The sequence below is a fragment of the Octopus sinensis genome, linkage group LG2 (assembly GCF_006345805.1).
Source record: "Octopus sinensis linkage group LG2, ASM634580v1, whole genome shotgun sequence".
NCBI classification, from domain to species: domain Eukaryota; kingdom Metazoa; phylum Mollusca; class Cephalopoda; order Octopoda; family Octopodidae; genus Octopus; species Octopus sinensis.
Window position 1 is genome coordinate 156,386,335 of NC_042998.1, and position 19,480 is coordinate 156,405,814.

At 35.7% G+C, this 19,480-nt stretch overlaps 1 protein-coding gene across 1 annotated transcript in view; it reads right to left on the minus strand.

Moving 5' to 3' along the window:
- Positions 1-3,252: 3,252 nt before the first annotated feature.
- The window catches only part of LOC115226501 (phosphoacetylglucosamine mutase), a 28,509-nt gene continuing 12,281 nt past the window's right edge, over positions 3,253-19,480 (minus strand). The window contains exons 4-5 of the mRNA XM_029797499.2: positions 8,256-8,319; positions 3,253-3,387 (exon numbers count right to left, since the gene is read on the minus strand). Of these exons, the coding sequence (XP_029653359.2) occupies positions 3,253-3,387; positions 8,256-8,319 (199 nt within the window). The remainder of the gene's footprint in view (positions 3,388-8,255; positions 8,320-19,480) is intronic.

Sequence of the window (19,480 nt, forward strand, 5' to 3'; positions counted from 1 at the left end):
AAAACAATTTTACGAATAAATCCATCAAGTAATATGCGAATATAAATAAAGGGTAATAATATAGATTACTACCAGTGGCCCAGCACAAAAGACGAATTAGTCATTAGACAAAATATTATTCATACAGAAAAATATTCATATAGAAACATAATTAAGGGCTCCTAAATAAGGATGCCAAGTGCTAGGGGCACAAAAAAAGGGAAGAATTTATCGAGAGTGAAAATCAAAAACATTTACCATTATATATATATATATATATATGTATATATATATGTGCATATATGTTTGTGTGTCTTTGTTTGTCCTCCCAACATTGCTTGACAACCAATGATGGTGTGTTTACGTTCCTGTAACTTAGCAGTTCGGCAAAGAGACCGATAGAATAAGTACTAGGCTTACAAAGAATAAGTTCTGAGGGTTGATTTGCTCGACTAAAGGCAGTGCTCCAGCATGGCCACAGTCAAATGACTGAAACAAGTCAAAGAGTAAAAGAGTATACATATATATATATATATATATATATATGCACACACACACACATACATACATATATATATATATATATATATATATAAGATATATAAAAGTTAGGCATAAGAGGGATTAAATGTGGTATGCAGGAGTGGAGACTGTGTTGGTTTGGAAATGTGATGTGTATGAGTGAAGATAGCTGCATACAGAAGTGCCTGTCACTGAAAGTGGATGGTACCTGTGGAAGAGGGAGACCAAGGAAGACATAGGATGAAGTGGTGAGGACGGATCTTAGGATATTAGGGCTCATGGAGGAAATGATAGTAAACTGAAATGTTTGGCGCTGTGAAGGTCCTAGGGAAGACCTGTTCACAAAACTGAGTGCTTGAAGAGTTGTGTCTCACCCACATGTAACAAGACACTTTTCACCCACTCTAAGAAATCAAACTACGACTCCTCTTCTAATTGCATCTTTCTCTTCCTCAGATTTCCTCCTTATACATTATAATTGTTTTCCAATCCCCTTTCTTGCCCTTACTGCTATGCTCACTGTATCACTGTTCCCCGCTCCCTGCCAGCATCACCACCACCCACACCCACTCCTTATTTTTCTAACCAGGTTCTATACTATTTGTTACTTGTGAATATACCCTAGCACTACACCATCTCTCTTCTGCTCTCTCTTACATTTTTGCTGTTTCCTGCTCTCTCTCTCTCTCCCCTTCTCTTGTTTCTCCTCTGACTAGGTAACTAAATAACATCTTTATATCAGCACACTTGATTCTGACCTCTTTCTGTAGCTCTCTCTCACTGGGTAACTATGTACCTCTATAACAAGGCACCTATTTCTGCCTCTCTATTTCTCTGTTACACTCTAACTTTTCATCATTTGATACTAGATCACCTCCCCTAATGCCCCCTCTGTTGCGGCAAGACACCTGCTTCTGTCTCTTCGTCACACTCTAACTTTCATCCTCTGACACAAATGCCCTGCCCCTCTCATAATTCCTTGTCTTGTGAGTTACTTGGTTACCCTGCCAGTGCTGGTGCCACTTTAATAGCATCCAGACCATACTGTAATGTGGTTGGCATCTGGAAGGGCATCCAACTGTAAAAATCTTGCCAAAACTAACTTTGTCTGTGCTAATGTCACATAAAAAGCACTGAGTCCACTCTGCAGAGTGGTTGCTGTTAGGAAGGGCATCTAGCTGTAAAATCCCTGCCAAAACAGACGCAGCAGCCTTGGGTAGATTTTCTACATGGCTAGCTCCTGTCAATCGCCCTGGACGTTAAACGATGATGATGATGATGATGATGATGATGAGTATACATATATATATATTTATATACATATAGACAATGTGCTTTTTGTAGCTATAAGGGCCTTTGACTCTTGTTTCTAGTAATATAGGAGTCACCCTGCACCTTCAGTCACTTAATGACAACTGAATTTTTCCTTTTTGATTTTATATTGCGTCTAATCACCTTCATTATTTTATACTTTTCATATTACCATTTTGCATACACATACATATAGGATTATCTCTCTGACTTCACATGTCAGTAAAATCATGAAACATCCTGAGAAGGAAACTGATAGCGTTCTTAGAAGAAAATGACTTACTGAACAATACTTAGTAGGGCTTCTGTTCAGGAAGAAGCTGCCTCACACACCTCTTTTAGCAGTATGACTAGGTTTTGAAGAAGCTGCTCGACCATTCAAATTTCAATGTGATGTATCTTGAATACGCAAAGGCCTTTCAGAAGGTGGATCAGAAGTCAGCTAATGGTGCCCTCTTTAAGGAAGCACAAATTCTGAGTAGCATCTTCCAGAGAACTACCTTAGGGCCATTATGTTTGTAGTAGCTCTCTTAGACATATCCATAGTCCCTCAGACAGCCACTGTCACTAGCAACACCAATGATACAAAATTATCACAGGTAATAAAGAACTTTGACAATGTTACAAGCTTGCAGTGGGACTTAAATGCAATATATGAAACAACATTCAGTTTAATGCTGGGTAATTTCAAGCACTGCACCATCAAATTCACAAATGTACCACAGCCTGCATAAACAGAACCTGAAGGTACTGCAATCTCAAAGTCACAGACAGCGAGAAAGTTGGGGATCGGGGATCAGTATGTGTAATGAATCATTTCATATACACATTACCAAGATGGCAACAAAGTGCAGACAAATAACAGGATAGATTTCTTCAGAACAAAAACATGAAAAAGTCACATTGACCCTGTGGAAGACTTTTGTTCTCACTCAAAGGTCAGAATCCTTTTGGGTGTTTTTTAAAAAAATTTTTTATATTTTGAAATAAATTTAATTTATTAATCATATTTATAAAACAAAAGTAGAATTTGGAGAAAACATTAAACCTGTATTCACAATAAACCAACAAATAAAATAATTGCAGATTTATGGTCAAATATCCTTTCAGCTATCCACTCTCAGTAAAAATAAATAAAAATGGATTATTGAATTATCTATTACCCAGATAATTCAAGAAGAATTTTAATTTGTGACTCTGCACCTCAAAATATTAAGCAAGTCACTAGACGCTCCTGTATCTTGAGATGATATGGTAATTGCTTTATGGATTAAATTCTATAAGATAAGTAAGATATAATTCAAAACATGGTTCTTATTCTCCAAATTTTGTGTGAATTTCTTTCAAAATGATAAAAGTAAATTATTCTTTAATGAAAGACAGTAAGGAATACAAATATCAAAATAATAAGGAGAAGAAGAAGGAGGAGGAGGGGAAAAATTAAAATCTTACTTTGATTTGTTTGAGGACAGATGGTTTCTCTTTATAAATTGCATCCCACTTTACTGCATTCCAACCAAGAGAATGCAAGATGGTTTCTATAAGCAGCATGTCCGAAATAGAATCACCCACAGTCTGTAAAGTTGACAACATTTGTTTAACAACAACAACAACATTATTGTACCGATCTAGAAGTAATGGGGGAAGAGGAACAATGCAGGTAGAACAATAGCAATGAAGAGGTACTTATCTAGTACAGGACTGGATGCTGCGGCTTGTATGCTAACACAAAAGCAGCAAAAAGTCACATTCTATAGTCAAGGAAGCTTGCAAATTCACAAGAGAACTTGTCATTAACTCTGAATTAGATGAAGAACCTGAACCCACTGCCACCAAACAATCAGATAATTCAGGTCCCTGTTAGTGTATATGTTTTCATTTATGTGCATTAACTACAATATTAGAGCATTTTAGCTCATATTTCTAGCAATGTAGATGTTCCTTAATACCCTAGTCACATTTAGTAACAATTATAATTCTCCTCTTTTGGTGAAACATTGCAACCTACTGTTTACATTAATTTTATGTATACACATTAGCAAATCGCTAAATCATCAATTAATGTGGATGACGAAAGCATATTTGCTAATAGAGAAGCAAGCCGAAGAAAGCTCAGATCGAGCTGATGAGGCAATAGAAACTGCCAAAACTAACATCAGCATTAAGAATTCTCGATCAGCATTTTTCAGATGATTCAGGTCCCTGTTAGTGTATGTTTTCATTCATGTGTGTTAACTAGTGAATTAGAGCATTTTAGGTTGTATTTCTAGCAATGTAGATGTTTCTTAACACCCTAGTCACATTTAGTGACTATTATAGTTCTCCTTTTTTATGAAATATTACAACCTACTGTTTATAGTAATTATATATATATATATATATATATATATATATATATATATATACATATATAAACTCCCCTAGCAGAAAAATACATAAAATTATTACAAATTCACAAAGCTTGAAACTAAAGCCAATAAAAGTATTTTGTTTTGAAGTGTACAAGATAGTGAAGACTTTAAAAGGGACAAGGTGGAAAAAAATGCAGATTGTTTCCAAATAACAAGACAATTCAAGAATAAATATGAGAAAAATAATATGTTAAAAAATCTAATTACAATGCCCCTAAATGTGAAATCCCATAATCCGAGACATCACAGTGCAAATAGAGGATGCCTGTAGCAAGATTTCCATCTTTATGTGTTAGAAAGTTCTAACTGTGTTTTGTTTGTTTGTTGTTTTTTTTTTTTGTTCTTTCTACATTCATCTGATTAAACAATCTCATAGGTTACTTCATTTTCCTGTGTTCGATGCTGTTGCTGATGATGTTTGCAGCCATTGGAATGAGAGAAAAGGAACAAAGGGTAGCTATGCAAGGGATGAGAGAGGTAGCAGTAACAGCCTCTTGCTGATCATGGAGCAAGAGAGAGGAGCTAAGCTGAACCTCTGCTGACCCACCACTGGGAGGGTGCTGTGGTTCAGGGTCAAAGTACCTGATGATTGTTGGACACCGTTTGACGACATCAGTTCATTCTGGCCAAAGCTCCATCCACTTTGGTAAAGAGGAAAAGAAGCACCTTCTAGGTGTTATCAACATAAAACAATCTCACTGTTAAAGGGAGACAACTAAGTAGTTCAATCATTAGAATAATAAAAAATGATAATCTTTAAAATAAAAGGGAAAACCCATGGATTTTAACAATTGGTAGATTGTAATAATGTTATATCGAGCAAAGAAAAACGAAATAACCTACAAGATTAGTTAATCTGAGTAGCAATTTATTAGATGAATATAGAAAGTAAAAAGAAAAAAAAAATTATGCAGTTTAGCTGTCTAGCACATTTGGTATAAAGATGGAAATCCTGCTTTGGACATCCACTATGGTGTCTCAGGTTAAGGGACTTCACACTTATGGAAATTGTAAATCTTGACATATAATTCAGGGATATAGCCTGTTGTTTTACCCTCAAGGAAATTCAGAAAAAAATTTTAACAATTTAAAAGCTACACTTTCTTTTTACTCAAAAGACCTCTTGGGATTCTTGGATACAATCAAAATATAGTTCAGAAGTTGACAAGCTATAGTCATGATACATACGTACGTACGTACATACATACATTGGTATGTACGTACGTACATACATACATACCTACGTACGTACGTATGTATGTATGTATGTAGGTATGTATGTATGTGTGTGTGTGTGTGTGCAAGTGTCACTAAATCACAGTGAACTTTGTTGTGAATATTTGTGTGGGTCTATATTTTCTTGGATCACAATTAGTATATGTGTGTGTGGGTGTGTAAAGCAACGTTTATCACCACTACTATCTAGAATCAACATCAAAATCAACCCAACAACTGTTATAACTATAATGAAAATAGCTTAAATGTCATCTCTGCCAGATTTCTGCTAAAACAGTAATGAACAGAATACAGAGAAAAAGAAGATAAAACACTAAAATCAGATTACTGATCACATTGCAGCTTTGTAGTCAAGTGTGTTTATGACACATTGTTAATGGTGCCAAATAGCTGTTGTTCACTTTTGCTTTTCATTGAGAAGAAAAAACGATTTTGTGATAAAATGAGTGTGTAATGAGCAAGCGCAAGAGTCTTTGCAGTTAAGGAAATTATTGATGATGATATTTATTCTTCGGATGAAGAGTTTACATTTAATGTCTACAGTGAGAGTGATTCAGTCAATCAAACTACTGAAAGTGATGAGAAAAGTAACAATTCAGGTGAACAAATATAATAGTTGCGAGATAAGCCTATTATTATTTTCCTGAATTTTCTAGTGATTGGCGTAGGGGTAGGTGTGTCGTAAGAAGCTTGGTTCTCAACCATATGGTTCTGGGTTCAATACCATTGCATGGCACCTTGGACAAGTGTCTTCTATAATCTCAGGCTGACTAAAGCCTTGAGTGAATTCAATAGACGAAACCTGTTGTGTGTGTATGTATACATATATATTTATATATGTGTGTGTGTATCTTTGTGTCTGTGTTTGTTCCCCACCAGCTGGTGTTGGTGTGTTTATGTCCCTGTAACTTAGCAATTCAACTAAAGAGACCAATAGAATAAGTATCAGGTTTAAAAAAAACAAGAACTGCAGCTGATTTATTTGACTAAAATTCAATGTGGTGCCTCACTATTGCTGCAGTCTAATGACTGAAACAAGCAAAAGATAAAAGATTAGTATAAAGAGATACATTATCAGAAGCAAAGTCATTGATTACTAAACAAGAAATTAAAGTCATGATAAATTACCAACAAAATAGTAGTAGCAGCCAAACTAAAACTCCAATAACAAAAGAAACATTATGAGTATACCAAGCTAAATTATTTCTAGAAACATTTGTCTTCTTCCATTTCATAAGCCTAATTGAAAGAGACTGGTATGGCTAAGAACTAATAAAAAGAAACAGCACACAGACACTGTCGAGTAAGAAGGTAGTGCAAGTTAAATACAGTTATCGGCAATGGAAAGCTTAATTGAAAAATATAAGATATAAACTGAAAAAGTAAAAATTAACAAGCAATGAAAAAGCCTTAATGAAATTACTCAACCAGCTCATAACACCTCCACCTCCTTTAACAAGTTTCCTACCATCTATAAAGTAATAATCATTTGCTGTAAAGCAACATACTCTTTCTAAAGATAAGCCTCATAACGGGACAAAAGAATTTTTTTACAATTTGGAATCCAATGAGAACAGAAACAATAACCTAAAGCAGACAGTATATATGAATACCCATATGGTGTATGTTAAATGGATTAAACTTAAATAAAATGATACATATATATATATATATATATATATTATATATATATATATATATATAAAAATGTAGAATTAAACACAAAACAGAAACTTCAGAAACAAGAGAGTAATGTTTAGACAACTAATTGTCTCAAGATAAGATTTAAATAAGTTATACAGAGAGGAATATCTATAGAAAATAGGGAAAATGTTCTTTATATAGCTGTGCTAAAACAAAGTATTCAAACAGCTCAGATCTCTAAAATAGAAAAGACTAAAAATGTTTGTGTCGATATCTCGTTATTGTATCTTTTATCAAGACACATGGTTCTCAATAGAATTTTTAACAGCCACCTGACAAGTTTATATTTATATTCTATTGCCAAAACTGCATTGCATCTATAGTCAACTTTTACTAAGTCTACTTAGCTGTAAATAACTTTTACATGTAGTTACAGGGAACTCTGCCAACCTGTAATAATTATTTACAGTTTATAGTCCATCTAGAACCTGGAGAAAAGAATAGTACTTTGATATTCAGTATCACACTAACATCTCCAGTTGTGATTATGAACTATGTGTAATGGCTGATTTTCAATGGGTTAAGCACAGTACAATCATCCATCACCACATTGTTATCATGAAAAGTACAATTCACCACAGGCATAATATAACTGGCAGTTGTTATACTACCTTGCTATGGTGAGTTCCAATATGGAAGAGTACAGATTCAAACAAGATAACTTATGTGATTATGGAAGAGTCCAAAACAACCAAAATGGTTATGGGACATCCATTTCAAATTATTATCAGAAAAAAGATATAACTTTAAATATTATTACTGCAGCAAAAAACAAATACTTTCAAAAGATTTCAGGTAAAATCAAATGGAAACACACACATGCACACTTTGATACCAACTTGCCTGAGACCACTCCTGCTTCTATGACACCAATTCCTGTTTTAAAGTTATCTTAATTAGAACCTTCCTTCTAAATGTCCAACTTAATAATGACTAAGTCATTTTATAAATTTTTTTGTTATTTTTAAAATTCATTGGAACAGAGTCAGTGTATTTCAATAGAAATATGGTAACAAAAGAGTTAAATAATGTCATAGCTTTTGTAAATGAAATGAAACTGAATTCAAAGTGCAATATCATATAATACTATACCTGGTTGATCAAATCAATTAGAGTACACAGTCTCTGAGCAGCAGATCGCTTTTCATCAGACAAACTAAAACAAACAAATAAATAAGCGGTAATTCAAGAGTGGTGAGTCAACAGAAATATTAATGATAGGTAAATGCTTCTTCCTATTAATTTCGGTGAGGATTTCAATATTTTGCAAGAGGTAACTCTACTCCAATTCATACCATACTGAAATGGTAAATATAGTAATAGAATATAGATTCAATAAAAATAAGTACAAAAATTGTAACTGGACAAAAGAAATTACTTTGCTAATTTAACAAGTATATTCTCACATCCTTCAAACAACTCATCTTCTGGCTTTCAAACTGATACACTAAGAATGCTCCTACAAATATATTCTGTTTTGTCTCCCCATATCTCACAAGAACAGATTGAGGCATCCCGTGTATAATTTGTACATGATGTTCTGGTATGTTATTTGGTAGTAATTTTTAGTAAGGGTGGTTTGGCTATTTTGGGGGATGAGGAGAGTAGTTGCAGTTGATAATCATTGGGGCAGTTCTTGTGTCCCCTTGATAATTTCTCCATATTGTATGAGAACTTGTCAATAAAAGGTGAAATTCTTCAGCCAGTAACCTGTTCTGCAGTCTGGACCTAGCAGTTTCTTTGTTTGACATATCCCTGCCTAATTCATATTGCTTTTGCTGGACATGCTGGTAGCAGTCCTGCTCCAATTCTTTTAGCCATTCATCTTTTTGTTGAATTTATCATTTGTTTCCACTACAAATCTCCAGTAGCTCTCAACCTGATCTTATATAGAGATTGAGCTGTTCACACTGAAGCTGTGATAAACTGATTTGGGATTTGGCAAATAATTTGACCATTTGCCAATTATATGTTGTAGATTTATATTTTACTCTTTCAGCTGTCGGTGTGAGTTGTTTCAAATGGTGCAGTTTGGAGTTTAGGCTTTTGAATCCTGTATCACCAAAATGCCTCTCTAGTTTTTTTGGTTTTTTTTCTGAGCTTTTCCTGATGTGTGAAGTTGTTCTCAGTGTTACATTTCATAACTACAATGATCTGTGAGATACTTTTGCACAGAAATGAAATTTTAATTTTTAAGATACATGCCCATGCTAGTTAATGCTTCCTGTTTGAATCTTGATTGTGTGGTTTCAGCTTTTTGCGATATGCTAGTAATGTAATAGCTGTGATATATATCAAAAGATCAATGGTTTCATATGTTGCTTTCATACCTCTGTATTATATGATCTTCAGATATTTGTTTACTATTTTGTTTACTGAATCTAATTTACTGGGTTCTTTACTTATACAGATGTTCTATGGCTTGTCATTCAAATTAAGGTTGTGAACCTGTCGAAACATATCATTCCAGATCACTTGTAAACACAAGTTTTTGGTGTTCTTCAGTTTGTACAGCATAGGAATGGATTTCAGCTAATTGTGTGTTGTTTACAGCTAGATTTAGCTGACTGTTCTGTCTGTCCATCAGTTGAAGAGGGATGATTATCTTCAAGGCTGGCTTTATAGTGCCAGCCTGTTATGTATTGAGTTGCATCTTATGATATATTTCACTTGTTCATTTAAATGTTTTGGGGAAAAATCTAATTCTGAGTGCTTCAAGTTTCACTAAGTTTTTAGCCTTTGCATAAAACCAAACGTTTTAGGATCAGATTGTATATAAATACTTCAAATAAATCTTTAAGATTGTAGGTCCATTATATATAACGATTGTAGGCACAATTTGGTTGAAGGAGACTTATACATTTAGCCATGATGATTTTGTCTATTCATTGATATTTGTATTCATTTTTCAAAATAGACAATGATTTTTAAAAGTTTCAACAAAGTTTTGTTGGAATTAAATTCAAAGTTGTTCACAGCTTGGGTAATCTTTCCTTTTAAAGTTGTTTTAAATTTTACAACTGTATTTAAACATACATATTGAGTGTTTTCTGTTTTTGTTTTGTGAATTGTTTTGAAATGATACTTGGCTTATTTCTTTCTGTGTGCAATATTACAGCAATGGATGGATGGATGAGGGAGGGAGGGAGGGATAGATGGATGGATGGATGGATGGGTGCATATATCCATGCATGCATATTGGCCTAGTAGCTATGGTGTTTGTCAGTTTGTCAAAAGGTTGTGGGCCAGTATACTCCGATGGAAATGAATACCTGACTAGTGCAGTGCAGCCATATCTCTTTCCAACTGTCATATCCTTAATGTTCTGCTCTAAGTACTAAGGGGATGTTCATATTTGCTCATCACTACATAGGCATCTAAAATTATTAGCAAAAGCATGGTGCATGTATGTTACACACTTATGAGTGATTGATATAGTTTACATAGCATACCTATGTACACATATGTGTGTAGTGTGTGTAATTTTTAGAAGTCTATATATATATATATATATTATCAGTTGCACATACATAGTGTATTTTGTTTATACATGAACTTGCTGCAGGAGAGTGATCTGCATGACGCCAAGTGTTAAAGAATACTGAATGCCCCATACCAAGGGAGACAACTCGCCTCAAGAGGATCGAGAATGATAGATGTTGATATTTCACCATTATTGTGGCTCATCAGTACCATGTGCTTGAAACACTTCGAAATGAAATGAATTACCGGTCTGGAGCAAATAAACTCCACGCTATTAGCATATTTGTCCTAAACTGGCAATTCATTTAATTCTGAAGTGTTCCAAGTACTTAGTACTGATGAACCACAATAATGGCAAGATATCAATATCTGTTATCCTCAATCATCTGAAAGCAAGTTGTCTCACCTTGTGTGGGACATTCAGTATTCTTTAACCCTCAGTGTCATCTAAAGAATTTTCCCAGGACACTACCCAGCAGCAAACTGGTGAAGAAACAAAACATATACATTATGTATGACTTTAATGCTTACATTGTCAGAGCTGCTTTTAATTTTTAATCTTATATATATAATAGATGTACCCACTGTGACCTGTTGGGTCCATAACCACTCCAAGTTGAAAATGTCAATGCACAGTGGGAAAGGAAAAAAATACTATTTTGAACCTCATGCAATAAAATTTTTAAATAATAGTTCTCCTGCCTTTGGTGTGACAACATAAACACTACCAAGTGTTTATTCTTTGAAAACATTCAAATGTCTTTCAATATTTTAAAGTCATCATCAATGCACAATTAAAAGAATTCTATCAATGTTATTCTATGTCATTTATTGACAGCCATATATATCCTCATAATTTCTGAGCAATATTCTTTGTTTATCTGGTAGATGAATTTCCAGTCCGACTATTGTAGGTGCTCTTTTATGAATTGAAAATCCTAAAATGGATGCAACCATTTAGGAGGGTCCAATATACCTACCCATTAGATATTGACTAATTTCATTATCATTGTTTACTTGAACAGTTAACAAACCTCACTGAGGCATCAATTTCAATGTTGCAGTGGCATTTGAATGTTCTTAAAAGAGTTTCATTATAAGGTACAATCCATTTGTTGTTGTTTGTTTTTCTATTCTTATGAGAATCAACTCCTCCCATTGCAACTGATCTTCAGCTATAAAGAGATAGTTTCTCTGTCTGTTTTTTTGCCTTTTGATTTAGATGATAAAGATTAATATTTTATTTTAAATAGAATTAGTAATTTTCCCCTTTAAGAAAAAAACAAATCAAACACCAGTGATTCAAAATTATCTCATAAAAATATAGTGAGAATTTTTTATCTTTCAAATCCATGGCACTCTGAAAGTTGTATAAATGATAAAGGGAAGGCAAAAGAACGTAAGAAAACGGGACGGACAATGGTAGCTGACACAACTCTTTAAAGTGTTGACATTTTCAACTTGATTTTTTTTTTCTTAAAGGAGGAAATGACTATCTTATTTGTAATCTTTATCATCTTAATCAAATGGCAGGGAAACAGACAAACTTTGAGTTTTAGTATTATATGTATATCATCATCATCATCGTTTAACGTCCGTTTTCCATGCTAGCATGGGTTGGATGGTTCAACAGGGGTCTGGGAAGCCAGGAGGCTGCACCAGGCCCAGTCTGATCTGGTAGAGTTTCTACAGCTGGATGCCCTTCCTAACGCCAACCACTCCGAGAGTGTAGTGGGTGCTTTTATAGCCACCGGCACGGGGGCCAGGCGAGGTTGGCAACGGCCACGATCGGATGATGCTTTTTACATGCCAGCGGCACGGAGGCCAGTCGGGGCGGTGCTGGCAACGGCCACGTTCAGACGGTTCACTTACATGCCACCGGCACTGGTATCTCAGCTACAATTTCCATTGATGTTGAAAGATTTCGATTTCGATTTTCACTAGGTCCAACCCATGCTAGCATGGAAAGCGGACGCTAAATGATGATGATGACTAGCCTCAACAGGTCTTCACAAGTAGGGTTTGTGTCACAAGAAGGAACGGTATGCATAAGTGGGCTTGCTATATCCCAGGTAGAGGCCACGGGTTATGGTCTCACTTGTCCTGCAGGGTCTTTCCACGCACAGCATACTTCCAAAGGTCTCGGTCTCTGGTCATTTCCTCGGTGAGACCTAAAGTTCGAAGTCGTTCTTCACCACCTCGTCCAAGGTTATCCTGAGTCTACCTCTTCCACAAGTTCCCTCAACCGCCAGGATGTGGCACTTTTTCACACAACTATCTTCATCCATTCTCGCTACATGACCATACCAGTGCAAACGTCTCTCTTGCACACCACAACTGATGCTTCTTAGGTCCAACTTTTCTCTCAAGGTACTTACACTCTGTCGAGTATGAACACTGGCATTACACATCCATCGGAGCATACTGGCTTCAGTTCTTGCGAGCTTACGCATATCCTCAGCAGTCACGGCCCATGTTTCACTGCCATGTAGCATGGCTGTTCATACAAATGCGTCATACAGTCTGCCTTTTATTCTGAGCAAGAGGCCTTTTGTCACGAGCAGAGATAAGAGCTCTCTGAAGTTTGCCCAGGCTATTCTTACTCTAGCAGTTACACTTTCAGCACACCTGCCCCCGCTACTGACTTGGTCGCCTAGGTAACGGAAGCTATCAACTATTTCTAGTTTTTCTCCCTGGAATGTGGCGGAAGTTGGGCTCTGAGCATTTTCAGTGTTTATTGCTCCTGAGCATCTGCCACATACAAATATATATATATATATATACACACATTCATACATATACATATATATATATACATATATATACATACATATATATATATATATACATATGTATATATATATATACATATACATATATATATTTACATACACACATTCATACATATACATATATATTGTATATATATATATATATATATATATATATATAAGAGATCTGCATGATGCGGATGTGGACATTTTCAAAAAACATCTAGACAAGTTGCTTTCCGGGATCCCAGATGAACCCACTGCAAGGTACGAGGGTAACCTAAGGGCAGCAGCTACAAACTCTCTCTTAGATCAGTGGCCAGCCACGGCAAACTGGACTTAGAGAGGGTAGCAACAAGGGCGGTGCCCCAGCATGGCCTCAGCCGGATGGCTGAAACAAGTAAAAGAGTAAAAGAGTAAAAGAGTATATACATACACACATTCATACATACATTATATATATTTTATATATATATATATATATAATATATATATATATATATATAAATGTATGTGTATATATATATATATATATATATATATATATATATATATATATAATATACATACATATATATTATATATATAATATACATATATGATGATGATGATGATATATATATATATATATATTATATATATATATATATAAATACATATATGACGATGATGATATATATATATATACATATATGATGATGATGATATATATATATATATATATAAATACATATATGATGATGATGATGATGATATATATGTATATATATAAATACATATTATATATATATATATATATATATATATATATCTTATTATAAAAGGCAGATTTTATCTGCCTCCCTTTGTCACTTATAGAAATCTACAATATAGGGTTTCTTCAATTACAATTTACCTAGCATTTTTAAGAGTAGAATGCATCGGGTCATGCCAGGTCCAGTTTTTAAAATTTAAACTCCAATTAAGCAAAATTTACAGAAAACTCACATTCTGGTGTGTATGTCAAATGCTTTTCTTAGTCTGGTTTACAGCACACGCAAACGCAAACACACACAAATGGAGCGAACCGTTTCACTGACGCTATCACCCTAATTTCTCCTTTCTCTTTGCAAGTCTACCTTACAACAATACTCAAAAAAAAAGAAAGCAGCAAACAGAAACAAATAAATACATAATGATTTACTCCTCACACAATTTCTTCAATTAGACTTTACCTATGATTTTTCAAAGAACTTCCATTGGTTCTTGAGGATGTACTCAATAGAAAGAAGATTTGAGCGATACCGAATTATATACATTTGGAAAATGATAGAGCAGAAGGTGCCAAACTTTGGTATCAAAACCTACCACTCACTGCGCCACGGAAGACGCTGCCAGCTGCCACCAATCAACAAAAAGGCTGGCCAGGCAGCAAAAACTCTGCGAGAATCAAGTCTGTTGGTTCAAGGAGCACAACTGTTCAACTCCATTCCGGTACATGTCAGAAATCTATCAGGATGCAGTGTGGAATCATTCAAATTGCAACTGGATAGATACTTAAGCACCATTAGAGATGAACCCCATCTCCCAGGATATACACAACGAGCACAAACTGACTCAAACTCGCTCCTACACATGTCAAATTTAAGCAGAGAATACAACCTGGCAACCACACCAGACTCCGAGGGTGGAGTCTTCGACTTGGCCTGAGCATGGACTCAAACCCAAATGAAATGAAATGAAAATGAAATGGTTCATGCCATACAAAATTTCTTTCAATTTCACCCCCAATTAAGACAAAATTCGAGAAAACTCAATATTTTAACATTTCACTTTGAAGCCTTTACTCTGCCTATTACTCCCACTTCCTCTTTAGACACATAGACACGCTAATATATACGACAGTGTCAATTGTTGACAGACATTGTAAGATAACGTGTGTGTGTGTGCGTGTGTGTCTCTGTGTGTGTGTGTGTGTGCGTGTGTGTGAGGGTGCGTGTTTGTGTGTGTGTGACAGGGATGACCCATTCAGACAGGTCATCCTTTTTGCTAGAAGATCACCTATGCTACACCACTGGTTTTCAGTTCATATTAATCAAATTAATATTCACAAGAAGGACTATTCATTATAATACATCAGTTCCATCGGACAACTGCACAAACATTTGCCATTTTACACATGTATGTAAACAAATTCCTTTCTTTTAGAATTTCAATTCATTTACTTTTTCAATTCATACAAAGTTATTTAGGACGAAAATAACATCTAAAGTTATCTCTAAGAAACAGAAAGATCGCCCAAAAGTGTATATAGATATTTAAATGTATTTATATATTCATCTATACACACATGTATGTATAATGTGTGTGTATATATTTCCATAGAGGTAACCATTCACTCCATACAAAGTTATTTAGGACGAATATAAGATCTAAAGTTATCTCTAAGAAACAGAAAGATCACCCAAAAGTGTATATAGATATTTAAATGTATATATTCATCTATGCACACATGTATGTATAACGTGTGTGTATATATTTCCATAGTGGTAACCATTCACTCCGCACAAAGTTTTTTAGGACGAAAATAACATCTAAAGTTATCTCTAAGAAGCAGAAAGATCGCCCAAAAGTGTATATAGATATTTAAATGTATTTATATATTCATCTATGCACACATGTATGTGTAACGTGTGTGTATATATTTCCATAGAGGTTACCATTCACTCCGCACAAAGTTTTTTAGGACGAAAATAACATCTAAAGTTATCTCTAAGAAGCAGAAAGATCATCCAAAAGTGTATATAGATATTTAAATGTATTTATATATTCATCTATACACACATGTATGTATAATGTGTGTGTATATATTTCCATAGAGGTAACCATTCACTCCATACAAAGTTTTTTAGGACGAAAATCTTTATATATAAAAGAAAGGTTGTGTGTCTGTCTACTCCGATTTAGATTCCTAACTACTCCCACATTTTGCGATGCAGTTTAACCAAAACCGAGTATCTTATAGTCGTGATTCATATCGAGCCCTTCTGGATATTAGCGCGCATCTACGATGAGTCTACGATTTTACAAATAATTTACCATCATTTTTTTCCCATTTTAATGCATTTTTTAAAATTAAGGGAAGTAACTCTCAAACTTCACACCAATATGCGTGCTCATATGCGACGTAATATCACATCAGCAGCATTTCCTCACACCCTCCTTGCACTTGGCGAAGGCAAAATACCAGGGGATGAAAATGGTAATATTGCCATCGATTCCATTTGTACCATTGTTAAGACGCCTTCTGATGCAGTGTTCCCAGATCTACAAGCTAATTATCAGAATATGGATTGGATTGGCAAAAAGGCTATACTGGCCCCGAGGAATAAAACTGTTCACCATATTAATGATGAAATGCTAAAACTCATTCCTGGGGAAGTCTATGTATATCAGTCTATCGATACAACTCCTGACCCAGAGGACGTCATCAACTATCCAATAGAGGTACTCAATTCCTTTGAGCACCCCGGACTACCACCACACTTTCTCAAACATAAAGTTGGTGCCCCTATAATGCTCATCAGAAATTTGGTTCCCCCAAAACAATGCAATGGCACACGTTTGATCGTTAAGTCCTTATCTCCCAGCGTAAACTTATATCAATATTTGCCTGAATAATCATCATAATTCAGTGCAATCATTAACAGTACTTTCAAGTAATTCAGCACCGAGCAATGCCGGGCAATTCTGCTAGTATATATATATATAAATACATATTATAGATATATATATTATATATATAAATACATATTATATATACATATATATATATATATATAAATACATATATATATATATATATATTATATATATATATAAATACATATTATATATATATATATATATATATATATATATATATATATATAAATACATATATATATATATATATGATTGATTGATTCTAGTTTCAGCTCATGAGCTGTGGCCATGCTGGGGCACCGCCATTTGGTGTTGCTACTTGGTTTTACTTCACGAACGCTTTCTAGCAACTGCCATTTGGTGCATGAGAGAGTTCGATGCAGCTGCCCTCATCTGCACCTCCTGCCGTGAAGTTGGTTCATCTGGGATACCTGACAAGAAGAGATCCAGTTTCACTTTAAAGACATCTGCATCCACCCCATGCAGGTCTCTCAGGTTCTTCGGGAGGATATTGAAGAGCTGTGGGCCTCGGAAGCCCAGGCTATCACAGTATCTTGTCCTACATCTTGATGGCAAATTTGGAGTCCTAGGCACCACGCAGTGGCGCCCAGTTCTGGCATTTGTGTAACTCTCGATGCCAAAGTTTGGAACACGTCCCTCCAGGATCTTCCAGATGTATATTATGGCATATCTTTCCCGCCTACGCTCCAAGGAATATAGTTTTAATCTCTTGAGTCTTTCCCAGTAGCTTACATTCTGCATAGAGGCTATCTTCTTCGTGTAGCTACGCTGGATCGCCTCGAGCTCTGTGATCAACTTGACACTGGATGGTGACCATAACTGAGAGCAATAGTCAAAGTGGCTTAGGACAAGTGTCCTCCAGAGGACCATCATGGTTTCTTGTTCTCTTGTTCTAAAGGTTCTGAGAATCCATCCGGCCAGTCGTCTACATTTCATTGCCAATTTAGCAACATGAACACGAGAGGTTGCGTCATCACTCATATAAATACCCAGGTCACGCACTGATTGTGCCTCTGGGATTGCTGTTCCTCCGGGTCCAGTGTATTCATTGGGTATTGCATTTAGTTTTGCATGCTGATAGTATAAAGCTTGAAACTTTTCAGCATTGAACTGCATGCTATTCTTTTCAGCCTACTTGTATATTTTGTCCAGCTCACATTGCAGGCGTTTAGTGTCCTCAGGGTTCTGTATTGCCTGTGAAACTTTTGTATCATCTGCATAACTTGTGATCGTAGCTCTCTGCGTGGCTGAGGGCATGTCTGAGAGGGACAATATGAACAGTAGTGGTCCCAGAACAGTGCCCTGCGGGACACCGCTCACTATTTGCGTGTTAATGGAAGTGGCCCCATTGGCTACTACCACCTGACTTCTATCTTTCAGAAAGTCATGAAGCCATTCTCCCAGTTTTCCAACTATGTTGAGATCACGCAGTTTGTGACATATCATTCCATGATCGACTTTATCAAAGGCCTTTGCAAAGTCGAGATATATCACTTCCACATTTGAGTGGTTGAGCAGCCGTTTCAGCACCCAGTCATAGTGTTGTAGTAGCTGAGTTAAACAGCTTCTCCCTGGTCGGAAACCATGTTGGGTGTCGGGCAGCAAGTCATTTTCTTCAAGGAAGGTGATCAGTTTCCTTCTGACTATTCGTTCCATGACCTTGCTGATGTGTGAGGTCAGAGAGATAGGTCTGTAGTTCTTGGCCTCCACTCTGCTACCTCCTTTATGAATGGGGCATATTTTACCTTCCTTCAGTTTTCTTGGAAGTTTGCCAGCTGCAAGGAAGCTTTGAAAGAGGAACTGCAGTGGTCTTGCTAGGACTCTCTTACATGCTTTTAGGAGGATTGCCGGGAATCCATCGGGGCCAGTAGCTGAGTCTGTTTTCATTTCATCTATAGCCTTGATTACATCGTCTTCCTTTATATCGATGTAATCTATCGTTGCCGCCTCTGATTTTGTATCTGCAGTGGTAAAGAAGTCAGTTGGATTGGTGATTTGGAGATGCCCAAGGGGTGGAGTGAAAACACTCTTGAATTGCTCATTCAGTATTTCACTTACACTCATTGGTTTTCCTGTAAGTGTGTCATCCTTTTCAAGGAGTGGCCCTATTCTACAGTGCACCGTAGCTGTTTCTTTGGCATACCTGTAGAAAGCTCTGGGGTTAGATTTTATGTTGTCTATAGCCCTGGCTTCTTTGTCTGCTCTTTCCTTTTCATGGGAGAGTTGCAGACATTTTTCAATTTCCAACAGTTTTATTTTTAGGCGAGACTTTTCACTGCTTTCAATCTGTTTGTTTAGGCGATTTGAAAATTTCGTACACCGTCTCATTAAAATTTTCCTCTCTCTGGGGATTTTTTA